Raw genomic sequence first — 14,710 nt, forward strand, 5'->3', positions numbered from 1 at the left:
AGTAAGGGCCTTGAAAAGGGAATTGTATTTGCAGACTCCTGGTGACTCACATTTTCCCCTTCATCCCATGGCCTCATCAACCCCAGCCAATTGCTCCCCCAGACACCAGGTGCATCCCAGAGAAATAACCAAGTTGGCCGCAAGGAGGCACTCAAGGGCAGCAGTAACCTTGCTGGCCCAATGCCCTCCTCATTTGTTGAAGCCACAAGTAGCTTCCCTTTTGGCAAACTTTTTATGCCTCTCATCTCCTGCCCCCCCCCCTCCCCATACCCCCTGCACCCAGTGTCCCTTTGTTTCTCTGGGGAAGTTGAAAATTTCACAAGTTAAATGCCCTTTATTAAGGTAACTAAAGTGAACCCCTTGAATATTGAATATTCTTAATTTGCTGTGACTGTGTGTTCACAGGTACTTTACAGCAAAATTGGCTTTACATTCAGGCTGAGCATTTTGCAGAAGCACAGCCAACCAGACATGTCCCTTCAGTAATTTGTTGGGCAAGGCTGTTACTGCTTCTTAGCTCTTCTCTCTCTACCTGAGGCTGGGTTCCTGTGCTGGGCAGGTATCCACCTGCAAGGCCAGCTTCTGTGGCTGCCTGAGGAAATTCCTCCCTTGAAGACAAAGGGTCCATTATCCAGCAGGCTCAGGTTCCCAGGGATGGGGGAAGGCACTTAGGAGCTTCTTATCTTTACTTGGCAAAGCAAGGGCAATCTTCACAGAGACCTGACCCCCACCCCCCCCACACACACACTCCATTTCATGCAAACCACAAAGGAGAAATTCCACTCCCTGCCTAGCTTCTGCCTCAAGGGCGACTATAGTTAAGAAAGCACAAGGCCCTTTGATCCAGATGGAAGCTGCAGCCTGGTGGCAATAGGAAGGCCCTGTCATCTTCACACTGGCCTGAGCAGTGTGCTCCCAAGTTGCATGCAAGCCCCTGGTGGTCCTAGAGACATCATTGTGAGACAGAGCTAATAGGGTGTAGGGCCTGAGCTTTCTGACTCTGATTTAACTGCCACGCCATAGCAACACACGCACGCGCGCACACACACGCGTGGCCTTCTTGTCTGCAAAACATGGACCCTGAATTTTTGCCCTAAGAACAAGCACGTAAATGTAAAAACAGAAAAAGAAAGTTTCTCGTTTGGTTTTTGTGGCAGGGTCTTTGTGTGCAGTTCAAGCTGGCCTCAAATATTTTCACTATGTAACCCACACTGGCCTCAAACTCAAGATCTGCCTGCCTTAGCCTCCCAAGTCCTGGGGTTTTTGGTGTGCATGGTGACACCAGCTTGAAGTGGAAAGTTAAGCATGATACTGAGTGCTTGCCATAGCGGCACACTCACTAAGACTGGACTAGTGTAGAGAGCAGCAGGGCCTGTCACCAGCGTGGAGTGCAGAGCCGCAAACAGTCCGTAGCTCACAGTAGCAATTATGTTTTATGAATAATAGGAAGGAAAGGACTCAAAAGCAAAGAACTCAAAATGGCAACAAGGAGACAATAGAAATATTAATTACCCTGATGCAATCAGGACCCATTGTACACTTGTGACAAAGCATCACAATGCACCCCCAAAGTACATAGAATTATCAGATCTTAATATAAAATTTAATTAGAGATGAAATGATAAAATGGTGGGTGTCCTTATTTGATCATTATATACTATTTATGTGTATTAGTCCACTCCATATTGCACTTTGCATACGTGTACAATTAAAATAAATGGTGAAGAGCTAGAGAGATGACTCAGTGGGTAGAAAAAAGTACTTGCCAGGCAAACCTGATAGCCAGAGTGTAATCCTCAGAACTCATTTAAAACCCCTATGTTGTGCTATAATCCCACCATCCTACAGAGAGATGATGGTTGTCCACTAGCTGGGAGTACTAGCCCAACAGAAACAATAATAGAGACTATGCCTCTAAAACAAGGTAGGAGGAGAGAATGGACTCAGAAAAGTCAACTTCTGATCTCGTCATTCATGCCATGGCATGTGGACACCAGCGCTCACACGTATATCCCCCCCCCACACACAAACAATAAAAATTACTGAACAAAAAAAAAAAAGAGAATTGACAGTATTGATAATATGGACATTAATGTGTCTTTTAAGGTAGCTAGAGTATTATCTGAAGCCACACAAGTGACAATAACATTGTTTTGTTTTGACAGGGGTTAGTTTGAATGGCTAGAATGCCATCTGTACCCAGTTTCTCTGGTCGCTCTCTGCAAAATCAAGGTACCATCTTACACCTATCTTCTCCATAACCTTCCAGCAACAATTTGCTAGGTTTTACATGCAAACATAGCTGTCTTCTGTACTGGCCCCTTTTCTGTGCCCTCTTCCTACAATTCCACCTATCTGCAAGCACAAGTATTAAGTGAAACCCTTAAAACAGCAGGTGAGGCACATGAAACACCAGCGCAGTGGGCAAGGAGGTCTAAACCCTATAACCTGTACATTTTGTTAAGGAGGTAGGGAGAGCACAAACAGAAAAAAAAAAAAAAAAAAAAAAAAAAAAAAGAAAGTGAACTTCTAATGGGGGCGGGGGTTGGGGTAGGGGTGTAGATATACCCGTGGTAAAGGCAAAAAAATATCTTCTGCCTCTTGGATAATTTTGTTGAAAGAAAGCCATGCCCCATACCCGAGAAGCCCCTTGTCTGTCCATGTCATCAAACCAGGAGGGAAGAACAGCCTTGTGTTCCTGCTTGAGAGCAGCGTGCTCCTCACACCACCTGAGACATGCTGAGGCCGAGAAAAGCCCCCTCTCAGGGTTTCTGACCCAATCACTGTGCCTTCCGGGACTGGGGTGGGGTCTGGGAGGTGGGAAGAGGTTCTCTGGGACCTCTCTGGCAACCCCATGGTGTTGCGTTGTCCAGCAACACTGGCAAGTACTAGCAATGTGGTGGCTAATCCTAGACAACTCAGAAATGCGCCCAGCCCCAACAGCCTGGACCTCAGCGGATTCCTCAGAAAATGTAGAACACTGGGGTCCTAGTATTCTAGGAAGGAAAAGGTTTACTTGGCTCACACATCTACATCCCTATTCATCAGTGAAGGAAGCTAGGACAGGAACTCAAACAGTGCAGGAGCCTGGAGGCAGGAGCAATGCAGAGACCACGGAGGAGTGCTGCTCACTGGCTTGCTCTGTAAGACTTGCTCAGCCTGCTTTCTTATGGAATCCAGGACCACCAGCCCAGGGAGGGCACCACCCACAATGGGCTGAGCCCTTCCACATCAATCACAAATTAAGAACACTCCCCACAGCTTTGCCGAAAGCCTGATTCAATGACTCCAGCTTCTGTCAAGTTGACATAAACAACCTAACTTGATGTTCATTTTGGTTTACATCTTAAATGTTCCCACAAAGGCCTATAGGTAAAGGACTTCTTTGTCAACCTACAGCATTCCTAGGAGATGATGGCACCCAGAGATAGTGTGGTCAAGTAGAAGAAAGATCACTGGAGATCCTAGGCCCTTCCTTTCCCTATCTGCACCCCAGACATAGATAGTGCTGTTCTACCCCAGGCCAAACCAGGATGTCTATTCTCCTCATAGGAATAAAGCAATAGATTAGAGAAATGCAAGCATCCTTCCTGCTTCCTGGAAGCCATGAGGTGAATAGCTTGGTCCTCCATAATCCCTGCCTTCCCACAGGCCCTAAAGCAAAGCAACAGAGTCAGCCAAACAGGATCTACAGCACTGGTTCTCAACCTGTGGGTCACAACCCCATTGGGGTCACATATCTGATAGCTTGCAGACCAGATATTTACATTATGATTCATAACGGTAGCAAAATTACAGTTATGAAGTAGCAATGAAAATAATTTCATGGTGGGTGGGGTTACCACAACAGGAGGAACTGTGTTAAAGGATGGCAGCATGAGGAAGTCTGGAAACAACTGGACTAAAGTCTCTAAAACAGTGAACCAAAATAATCCTTGCTTCCTTATACACCAGTTATCTCAGGGGATTGTCAGGGATGGAAAGTTAATACAATATTAAGCCATGAAGTTTTCCAGGGTCAACGATTGTAGAGTACGATCAAACTGATACCTGAGTTGGGGGCAAAGTTTCAGAAGCATGAAAACACACACAGGAAGAGAGCGGCACGCGAAGATGCCTTTTGAAGCTTACCCAGGGATCTTTCTTTCGTTTGGTTGGTTGACCTCACCACAGGAAGGCTTGCTCGAGTCCGACTTCCTCTGGTGAAAGGACTTGGGACATCTCCCTCAGACATGGCTTCCAAAGAGTCACCAGATGTCTCTGACAAATGCTCAACTGGATCCCCCAAACTGGGAGGTTGCGGACTGTGGGACAGCTTAGGGCTTTTTGTCTGCAAAAGACATTTTAAAGAAAGCATTGTTAGCGGGGCGTTGGTGGCTCATGCCTGTAATCCCAGCACTTAGGAGGCAGAGGCAGGCGGATCTCTGTGAGTTTGAGGCCAGCCTGGTTTACAGAGCTAGTTCCAGGACTGGCTCCAAAGCAATACAGAGTCTCGAAAAACAAAACAAAACAAAAATGAAATAAAATAAAACAAAAAAAGAAAGGAAGGAAGGGAGGGAGGGAGGAAGGGAGAAAGGAGGGAAGGAAGGAAGTCAACTTAGTAGTGACCAGCTGTGACCAGGAAGAAAACCTGACCAGAAGGATGACTCTGGGAGTCAGTAGTGTAAATTCCTGAAAAAAAAAAAAAAAAAACCAAAAACAAATAGCCTCGATCCTATTAAGAATTGTGGTCTCTGGGCACCTACCCTGTAAGTGTCATTTCATGTAGGTTGGGAACAAACTGCACTATAGAAAAGAATGATGGAGAACTGTTACCTCTGCCAAACAGATTCTCACCATTAGGGCACAAAAGCTGGGGCTGTACACATTTCTAGGCGCCGAATGTAGACATTAGGTTCACACCCAGGTAAACTGGACACAGACAGTTCTTCACAGTATTCTATAAAGAACTGATTCCAGGGGCTAGGGAGATGGCTCAAGGGTTAATGATATTCACTGGCCACTATTCCAAAGCACACAGGTTCAATTCTGAGGACCCACACAGCAGCACACAACCACCTGTAACTCCAGTTGCAGGGGACTGCCTCTTGTGGCCTCTACAAGCATCAGGAGTGCAAAAGGTGCACACGTAGGTGAACATGCAGGCACAGACTCATACACACGGATTAAATAAATTAATTACTCTTTCCTCGGCATGGTGGCTTAATCCTAGTACTCAGAAGGCAGAGGCAGCAGAGGCAGGCAGATCTCTCGAGTTTGAGGACAACCTGGACTATGGACTGTGTTCCATGACAACAAGGGCTACACAGAGAACCCCTGTCTTGAAAACCAAAACAAACAGACCAGCAAGCAAATCAAAACAAACAAAAATGTGCTTTAAAATTCAGCAAGATAACACTGTGTGGGAGATATTAATAACACTGTTGATTATTTCTATTCTGAGGCAGAAGACCCTTAGTAAATTGTCTAACTTTATTTTTTTTTTAATCTCCCTTGTTAATCCATAGACAGTTGATAATCCCACCCACACACTGACTAATTGAATTTCCCTGTGAATTACCTGTTTAGACTGCTATGCTAGGGAGTAAGTATGTCAAATGCTCGTTATCTATTAGTCTAAAATAGCCCCTGCACATGGGTGATCGGGGTGAGTATTGTCCAGAAGTCAGAAGGAAGGTTAGCACTGGGGGATGTCAAATAGTACCTAATTTAATTGGTGATATGTGTGGAGAACAGTAAATAACCCAAGAGAATTATGATAAGTATAAATATGAATTATGTGGTACATGTATTCACATTTTAATGAATAACCCTGAGACCCCCCACCATTATGCTCCAGGCATTCTGCTTGGGACTAAGGATGGAATGATACAGCAAACAGACACAACTTCCTTCCAAAAGGAGACATATATTAAGGAGAAGGGAGAGTGTGGAGGTGCACGCCTTTGATCCCAGCACTTGGAAGACAGAGACAGTCGGATCTCTTAGTTGAGGCCAGCCTGGTCTATATATAGTGTGATCTAGGACAGCCAAGGCTACACAGAGAAACTGTGTCTTGACAAAACAAGAGAGGAGGGGTGTGGAGGGCAACAGGAGGCAGTGTGCCATCCAAGACTGGTGGGAGAAGTAGAGTATGTGGGTCTAGAATCAGAAACAGATACATTTTGATCTCCAGGAAGAAAGAAGTTGGAGAGAGGGTCCTGTAGTGGCAGCTTGCCTTGCCAGTGAACTTGTGGTAGTGGCCACACCCTTTGGGCATGGTTTCAGGTACAGATGTGACCCATTAAGGTAGAGGAGGAGCTGGCATGAGCTCTCTTGGGTTGCAGAGAGCAACAGAAGAGCAGAGACTGCATTTTCTGGAGCAGAAAGACCTCAGCGGTTATTTACTCTTATCTGTATTAATCCTTCCCTAATAAAAACCTGTTTATCCTTTACCCTGGGTCTGGTGAATTCATTTAAAACCCCCGCCTTCAGGGTTCAAGACAGAGCACAGGGGATAAGAGGGAAAAGCATTCCAGCTGTATGGACGGCATGTGCAAAGTCCACAGGACAGAGAGAAACGAGGGGCTGGACACCTATTGGGGAGACAGTAGAAGAAAGCACAGTGAGATGTCTCACCTGACTGAAAGGTAATAGAGTGAGTGACAGTGACAATTCAGACAGGGGCAGCAGTGAGTGGCAGGCAGGATAAAAATGCTTTTCTAGATCACTGTGGCTGCCTGTAGAGACTGGAGATACTACATGTCCTAGGGCGGAGAAGAGGAGCTAAGAAACTTGGGGAGCTGTGAGACATGGGCACACAGTCTCAGCCTCCCCATCTCCCCTGGCTAATGCTGACCTTCACCACAGGAACACCTTCTGGGAAGCAAACTGATCTAGAAGGACCAGGAAGGTTACTGTACTGTAACCAAGATGCCAAAGAAGCTGATGGAGTGGCGGTGGGGTACAGGCTGTCCCCAGGAGTTAGGCTTGTTGGTTTGTTTCATTCCTTGATTTCTTTCATGCTGCCTAAGGATGCCAGTCCACCAGGCACTTAAGTCAAGGCACTGAGGCTTCCTGGATACGTGATCTGTGCAATCATCTGGAACCTTGCTATCCAGTGATCTGCACATGTTTCATGTTCTTCTGGGGAAATCTAGAAACGTTCCATGATTTTTTTTTTTTAAATCAAGAGATACTTTTTGTCACTTATTTCTCTTTAAAATCAAGAGAAAATTATGTTGCCTTCCTTCCCTGCTTTAATGATTCAGCTACTGATCCTTGAGTGATGCCACAATTGTGCGTGATACCACTAGGGGACCTTTATAAAGATGGCATGGTCTCTCTCCTACTGCATTATCCAGAGAGCCATATTTCATAGCAACTCACAGGACCCTCCCACAAAGTGAAACACAAAGTCAACTCTTCCCCTCCCGTGGCCTCCCCCCAAGGATGTGCCTTCCAGAGATGCCTGCATAATACAAATGAAACTCAACCATTACAAGCCAATGAGATTACGAATCAAGATTCCAGCCAGAAACAACGCCATTAACAGGCATATTGCCTCTTTAGGTTTGTTTTCATATGAAAGTTTCCAAAGCAGATTATTTCCCAATTTACTTTTTATGAAGTTGGCTTCTCTTATGGGGAACTGATACTCTTTGTGACTGTTTTTCTTTCAGTCTGGGATCAGACCAAGCATATTATCTCACTCATCTACCTCACCAAGACTTGGAGCAATGACTATGGTCACTAATGGAATAGCCTCGGAGTTATGCTAAGCAGAATTGCATGCTAGATGTGTTCTAACTAGAGAGGCAGGGAGGTGAAGAGGAGAATTCATTTAGCTTAGCAAAATAGCAAGGACCAATATTCCTTTAAGCGATATGGCTGCATTTATCACCTCTGCTGTGGCCGTCCTAGCAGCCTGTGGCTGGCACCTTGCACGTGATGAGTTGCTATTTCCCATTGCAATAGGCAATAATCCTTGAAGAAAATGAAACATCAAATCTCTATTTCTTGTTCAGGGTCATCACAGTAGTAAGTGAATATAAAAATAGAGATAAAAAAGGCTAATACTTTTTTTTCTAACTTCCTATATATAAACTCTTTAGTTCTAAAGGTATACTTCTCTCGACTTTTATTTCATTCAGTTTCTTGTTGAAAACTACCCCTGCATATTAGCAGTCTCCTGAAATGCTGCACCCTCCCCTCAGATGCTAGCTCACTGTTGAGATGTGGTCAGCCTGCAGAGAAGACAATGGAAATTGTTGGTTCTGGTATTAGACACCCCATGATCTGATATATTGAAAACAATATGTTTGGGCTATTCTGCCTGTAACCAGCACACAAGGTGTATCTTAGGGACCAAGAACTGCACATCCAGGAGCTGGGGACAGGCTGTGCCTGACACACAAAAACGTATAGGTTCACTCCCAAGTACTGCATGAAGTGTGCTTGGTGATACCACTTAGCCCTTGAGAGGTGGAAGTAGAAGGCTCAGAAGTTCAAGGTCATCCTCAGCTACATAGCAAGTTCAGCTGTGAGTCCATCCTAGGCCTATCTCAAAACACAAAGAGCAAAACAGAGCCATGTGGGCATGCCATGAGAGGGCAGGAGAGAAGAACCACAGGCTTGAAGAGACGGTGCTATTGAGTGCAAATCAGTGGCCGGGTGCCTTGCCAAGCATACCTAAGGATTTATCTTGAATACTGCAATATTAAAAAATAAAATTCAAGTCAGATAGGCAAAGTAGAGCTTGAGTGTAGCAGACGCTGGGTTGCAATGAGCTCTCTTCCTCCAATTGAACCCTTCACTAGTCACCTAGGCATGACTAAGATCACATTCTTTCCTTCAGAAACCACCCTGGGCCAGAGAATTTACTGTGAATGTATGAAACAGACCAGGAAAGTGATGCAGGAAGAGCACAGAGAAGAGACAACACAGACTTGTGGTGGATCACAGCTGACAGGCTCAGGCCCATGGCCCAAGCAAGCAGCGCTGGGGCTTTCTGCTTCCAGTCACCAGGGGAAGTGGAGTGTAGGGGGTGTGAAGCATGCAACTAGTCTGGCCCTTAGTTCCAGTTTTGTTCTTTCACTGTTTCCAGTCATTAGCAAGTGATCAAGAGTCCAACACCAATTCTCATAGTAGCTCCTCTGCCTCCACCCCACCCAGGCTGCTGCACTACTCAGATTCATAACATGAACAGCAGGGAGAGCACATAACTGACCAGAGATCAAGCAACTAGAGGGGGTTATAATATAGAGGAATGCTGCTTAGGTTTGCAAAGTTAGGCAATGAAAACAACAGTCAAAAGAGATCCCTCCTTATGGCTCAGAGGTAGCATGCATAGTTTAAACATAGCATGTTTAAACCCAAAACTAAACAAAACAAACACACACCCCATACTACTCATACATAGCATCATTGTAACTACAGGAAAGGAAAAGGGCCTGGGAGGATGGCTCAGCTGGGAATGTGCTCAGGTCCAAACAGTTGGACCTGAGATCAGTTCCCCAGAACTCCTATAAAAGCTGACACAGTGTTGCACACCTTCATCTTAGCACTGAGAAGTAGAGACAGGAGGACCTGCTGGCTTGCCTGGCCAACTAGCAGGCAAACTTCAGTTCAGTGAGAGACCCTGTTCCTGTCTCAATAAAAACCAAGGTAGATAGCAACTGAAGGAAACACCTGATGTTGACCTCTGGCCACCACATGTACAAGAATCCATGTGACACTAACAAATATGAACACACACACACCTCTGTAACAAACAGGGTTTCTCTGTATAACAGCCCTGGCTGTCCTGGAACTTGCTTTGTAGACCAGGCTGGCCTCAAACTCAAGAGATCCATCTGTGTCTGCCTCCCAAATGCTGGGATTAAAGGCATATGCTACCACACGTGTATGTGTGTGATGCTGTTGAGTTTGAACTCTTTAGCCAAAGAGGAAAGGAAATCAAAGATGCAATCATCAATGATTTTTCATTCTCATTTTGAGACCTTTTAAACTCTAAACTGAAACACTGAGGTCCAGAAAAACAAACCTGAAATGAAGCTTTATATAATATGCCAATTGCTGGGAGCCGTGGGATGTCTGCTTAGCCAAAGTATTCAGATTGCAGTTTGTTTTGAAAAGCAAAATCAACATTGCCTTAATGAACGTTTCCTTCATCCTAATGGATGCCCAATTTGCCACAGAGAACTGGGAAATACAATGCAAATGTATTCAGAATGACTCATTCCTGGTCCTTGTTAATTGCCTCCTTCTTCACTGAATGACATCTTGCACTTGAGAAACCCAACTCACTCTAGTCAAAATTCTTGCTTGAACTGAAGAGAACTATCTAGTTGCTAGGAAGAAAGTTAAGAGATTATCATGCAATGAATCAAGCATGGACTTTAGTTTTTCTCTTTCATTCTTTCTTCAGCAATACTTCATCTTTGAAGAAAACTCAGTTACTAGGGACACCCTGACCAAAGCTCTGTGTAGTTTACAGAGTCCTTCCCATGGTCCACAGTGTGATCAGCTGTCTGTTTCCCATTCGCATCCCCTTTTTCTCATTGTCTTGAGTTTGTAACTAGAAATGGGAAGGAAGACATGAAGCTCTGTAAAGCAAACCAGACTTTCTGGGCCCCTGTCCTTTCAGACACCCACCCTGGGTGGCAGAATCCGCTGAGGTCCTTGTCCTCTAAGCCAAGCACCTATCATTCTCAGCTGAGTTCTGGGACCCACAGCCAGGTGCCCTTTGGGACCAGCCAGCCCTAAGCTATGGCTTCTTGCTATTTTCCATAGGCTCTGTGACTCCTGGCCAGAAAAAGCAAAGCCTGGACCACTGGGTCCCTCAGCACCATCGTTGTCATGACAGCCAAGGTGGGGAACATACTGAACATGTCAATGACTATGAGAACTGCGATTAAAAATGTAATGAAGTACAGCCCTAGAACAATCTTGTAACTGTCAGATGGTCTCAACTCTATAGAGTGACAGAGGCAAATAAAGCAGCTTTTGTTTTCAGTATAAAAGATGGGCATAGGCACTAAGGAGCCTGCTGTGAATCATGAACAAGGCACAAATCCACTCAAGATGGAGTGTCTGATGTCTTCCTGGGTGTTTCATATTGGGAGTCAGCACACATGACAAGTTTCCAGCAATACAAAACTTCCAGGCCCCAGAGGAAGATGGGGATTCAAGAATGGCAGCTTCCAACTTTCCTGAGATTCTTCAACTACCTTTACTTGAGCTCTGAAAATCGGTACTTCTATTCTCTTGTTTGGACAAAGGTTAATAGTTTTCCTCTAGGATATAGTTTCATGAATTTTCCCTGATAAACTGTCCATACCCCGCTTCTTCAAGGCTAGTATACCAATGCTTTCCCCCCTCTTCCACCCAGAGTGCCCAGACATTATTCATATTTTTCACCTGTGAAAACATCCATGTTTGGTCTGGAGTGAAATCTGTGGATTCAGCAGTGGAACAAAGTACAACTGCATCTTCTCTTTCACATCTATTTCATTGCTGGATTAGAGGGAAGTGAGGGCTTGAGTGCCAACTATTCACAGCCCACAGACAGTCTGCCCAGGGTCAAGACAGACATCTGTGCATGCAACAAGTTGCCTGTGGTCACGGATAAGGGTGGGACCTCCTGCTCTGGCAATGCAAGTCCCTTCCCACAGAAGCCAGGAAGCAGACAGGTGACAAGGACAGCTTAGTACAAAGAGGTATGCCCTTGCCATCCAAACAGAAGTGTCTAACTTTTTGACAATATAATATGACATGGTCATCTACAAAAGTGTTGTGTTGCCAGTCTGCTGCAGCACGGTCCATGTGCCTGTAAGGAACACCAGGCTACAGACATGACCTCTATGACCACCCTTGTGTGCTAATTTCATCCTCTGAAAGGTAAGTGTCTGAGAATAAATGTGGAGGACGTGGAAGTAACTAGCATGGTGTGAAGAAGGGATGGATGACCTTTCAGGACCTAGGAGAGAATAACAGTAAGGAGCCACTGATAGTGGCACTGATGTGTTCTTTAAGTTGGGGAAACCTGGCTTACATTTGCGAAAAGGACTTGTGATTGGAAGACAGGTGGGTGGTACATTCAGGCGCTCAGTCTGGAAGCTTAGCAAATATGTTCCATCTGGCTGCCTGCAATCACATGGTATGGAAGCCCTTACCCAGCTTCACTGGGCTCCCAAGATTTCTTTATGGCCCCTCCTAAGGGCACAGGGCTCCTCCGGAATATCAGGAGAATGTTTCTCAATAGTTGGAAGCCAAGCCAAGATCAGTTTGATTAGATTAAGTTAGAAAGATTAAGAAAAATTGTGAAGCCCACAAGATGGCTTAGAGCAGTGTCCAACTTTCCTAGTGCTTAGACCCTTTAATACAGTTCCTCATGTTGTGGTGACCCCAACCATAAAATTATTCTTGTTGCTACTTTATAATTGTAAGTTTGCTACTGTCATCAATTGTAATGCAAATACCTGATTTTCAGGTTGTCTGATATTTGACTCCTAAAGGGGTCGCACTTCACAGGTGGAGAACAAATGCCTCAGTAGGTGAAAGGCACTTGGCTGACAAATGTGATGACACGAATTTAACCCTCAGACCCATGTGATGGGAAGAGGAAACAGACTCCTCCTGCAAGTTGTTCTCTGACCATACATGTATCAACACATGTGCCTGAACACACACACAAAATAGATGTCATTCTAAAAAAATTTTGAGCCTGGTGGTGGTGGGGGCTCATGCCTTTAATCCCAGCACTTGGGAGGCAGAGGCAGGTGGATCTCAGTTCCAGGACAGCCAGGACCATTACACAGAGAAACTCTGTCTCCAAAAAAAAAAAAAAAAAAAAAAAAAAAGTTTTTTTTTGTTGTTGTTTAAAGAAGAAAAATGTAGGGTTGTGGGTACAGATGTGTACACATTCCATCCTTAACTGAATCAGTGAGTCTAGGAACAATTTACAAGGTGATTAGTAAAATCCAATGTGTTCACAGTCTGGAATACTAAGCATAACAAAGATGTTTACAGGGAGCATTTCTTGTATATTAAGAAATAGAAGTCACATACTTAAATATTAACATTTTTTTTCCAGTGCTGGCATTATGGATGACATGCTTTCTCCATTTCTCCAAATCAGAATGATTGCTTTCATAAATCAGAGGATTAATGAGTGAGCAAGACAGTTGCAAGGACCGTGATGGGAAAAGGGAAGACATTTTTTTCTGGGGCACTTAGAGGACTGGTGGTCACCAGTGACCTCCTCATGTCGACTCCCTGCCTCCTCAGCTACTCTCCAGCTGGATTTCAAGCAGAGGGCTTGTCCTCAGAGGGGGCCCCCACACTGCATGAGGGAAAACACAGGAAGGGAAATACGTTCCCATTTTCATGCCATGCAAAATTGTCAGGAACTAGAAATGAAAGGGCTTGTCAACTCCAAACCAGATACAGCCAGGAGAGAAGAGCCGAAGCCAACAAGACCATTTTGGATATGCATGTGGTACTTCACCTTATAAACAGACATCTAAATCTGTTTTTCTGATGTCGCTGCCTTAACTGAGCACTTCAAGCTTGACTCCAGGTAAATTCGGCATTTTAGCAAAAAGAAATTTTTATAGTCCGTAGACTATAAAACCTTTTGTTGGTATGGCTGCAGTGATTCTGGTTTTTTGTTTGTTTCCTTTAAGTGGTTCAGTGCTTCCTTGGTTGCTGCTCAAGTTTATTGCACTGCAGACTGGACACAACACAGATACCTTGCCTGGTTAGAATGCATCTCATCTGCTGGGATTAGCCGCCAATCTGCCCACTGCCCTTCCAGTGTGGCAAGACCTTTCTGCAGTTACTCTTAGGATGGACTTCCGATTCCTTCCCGGAGCTGCTCTGAGGTGGGAGCTACTTAAATCCCCTGAGGCCCAGCTGTCCCCATCCACTCCACATCTGTCCACCCTGCTGGGAAATGAGGCCATCAGCAAGTTCCACATCTGGATCTCACCAGCTGCTCCTCCCCTTTTATTTCAGATACAAAATAAAAGGCCAGGTGAACCATGCTGCATGTGGTCTGCTTGCCTACCCTGCCTGTGATATCCAAGCCTGTCTGTTTTAGGAAGAAGGGAAACAACACTGTTTCTTTTAGATTTTAAAGCAAGAAAAACTTTTGCCTCCTGAAGCACAAGTAGGGTATTTGCTTATCATATAAGAAGAATACAGCCTGTTAGTTAGAAAGGTAGCAGCCGGACTCGATTTCCAGCCAATCACAGGATGGACATTTGTGACTGCATCCTGCTTTGGTGAGGTTTCCCTTTATGGTCTACTGCCTGTAATCAATTACTGTATCCCTTTCTCCCTCTATGTAAAACAAGCGGTGTATGCATAACAAACAAGCAAGGGCTTGAACAAGCCACAGAGGCGCCAAGGTCCTCACTGGCTGCTTCTGGAACACAGCTGTGGATGCCTCTGGAATTTAGAGACAGGAATGCACTTTGAAAGGCTCTGGGATAAAAGGTGTCTGTGGGGATTGCTGTTCAGGGATGAAAGGAGAGGGATCTGCTTGTAGGCATTGAAATTCTAAATAGAATAAAATCTGTACAAAAGACTCACCTTAGAAGCCTCCTAGCAAAGCCCAGTTTTAGACACCTCCAACCCCTAGGTTTTAATGCCTTTGGGGAGGATGTGAGGCTACAGGCCCAAGTGGAGGCCCTAATGATGACTTGTATTATTGTGGAACCAACCA

At 44.9% G+C, this 14,710-nt stretch overlaps 1 protein-coding gene across 8 annotated transcripts in view; it reads right to left on the bottom strand.

The window, feature by feature from the left end:
• The window catches only part of Kiaa1217 (KIAA1217 ortholog), a 488,613-nt gene that overhangs the window by 136,815 nt on the left and 337,088 nt on the right, over nucleotides 1–14,710 (bottom strand). For all 8 annotated transcript variants that reach the window (XM_051205692.1, XM_051205695.1, XM_051205691.1 and 5 more), the window contains one exon: nucleotides 4,132–4,330. In XM_051205692.1, the coding sequence (XP_051061649.1) occupies nucleotides 4,132–4,330 (199 nt within the window). The remainder of the gene's footprint in view (nucleotides 1–4,131; nucleotides 4,331–14,710) is intronic.

Source organism: Phodopus roborovskii, unplaced genomic scaffold, assembly GCF_943737965.1.
Source record: "Phodopus roborovskii unplaced genomic scaffold, PHOROB, whole genome shotgun sequence".
NCBI classification, from domain to species: Eukaryota; Metazoa; Chordata; class Mammalia; order Rodentia; family Cricetidae; genus Phodopus; species Phodopus roborovskii.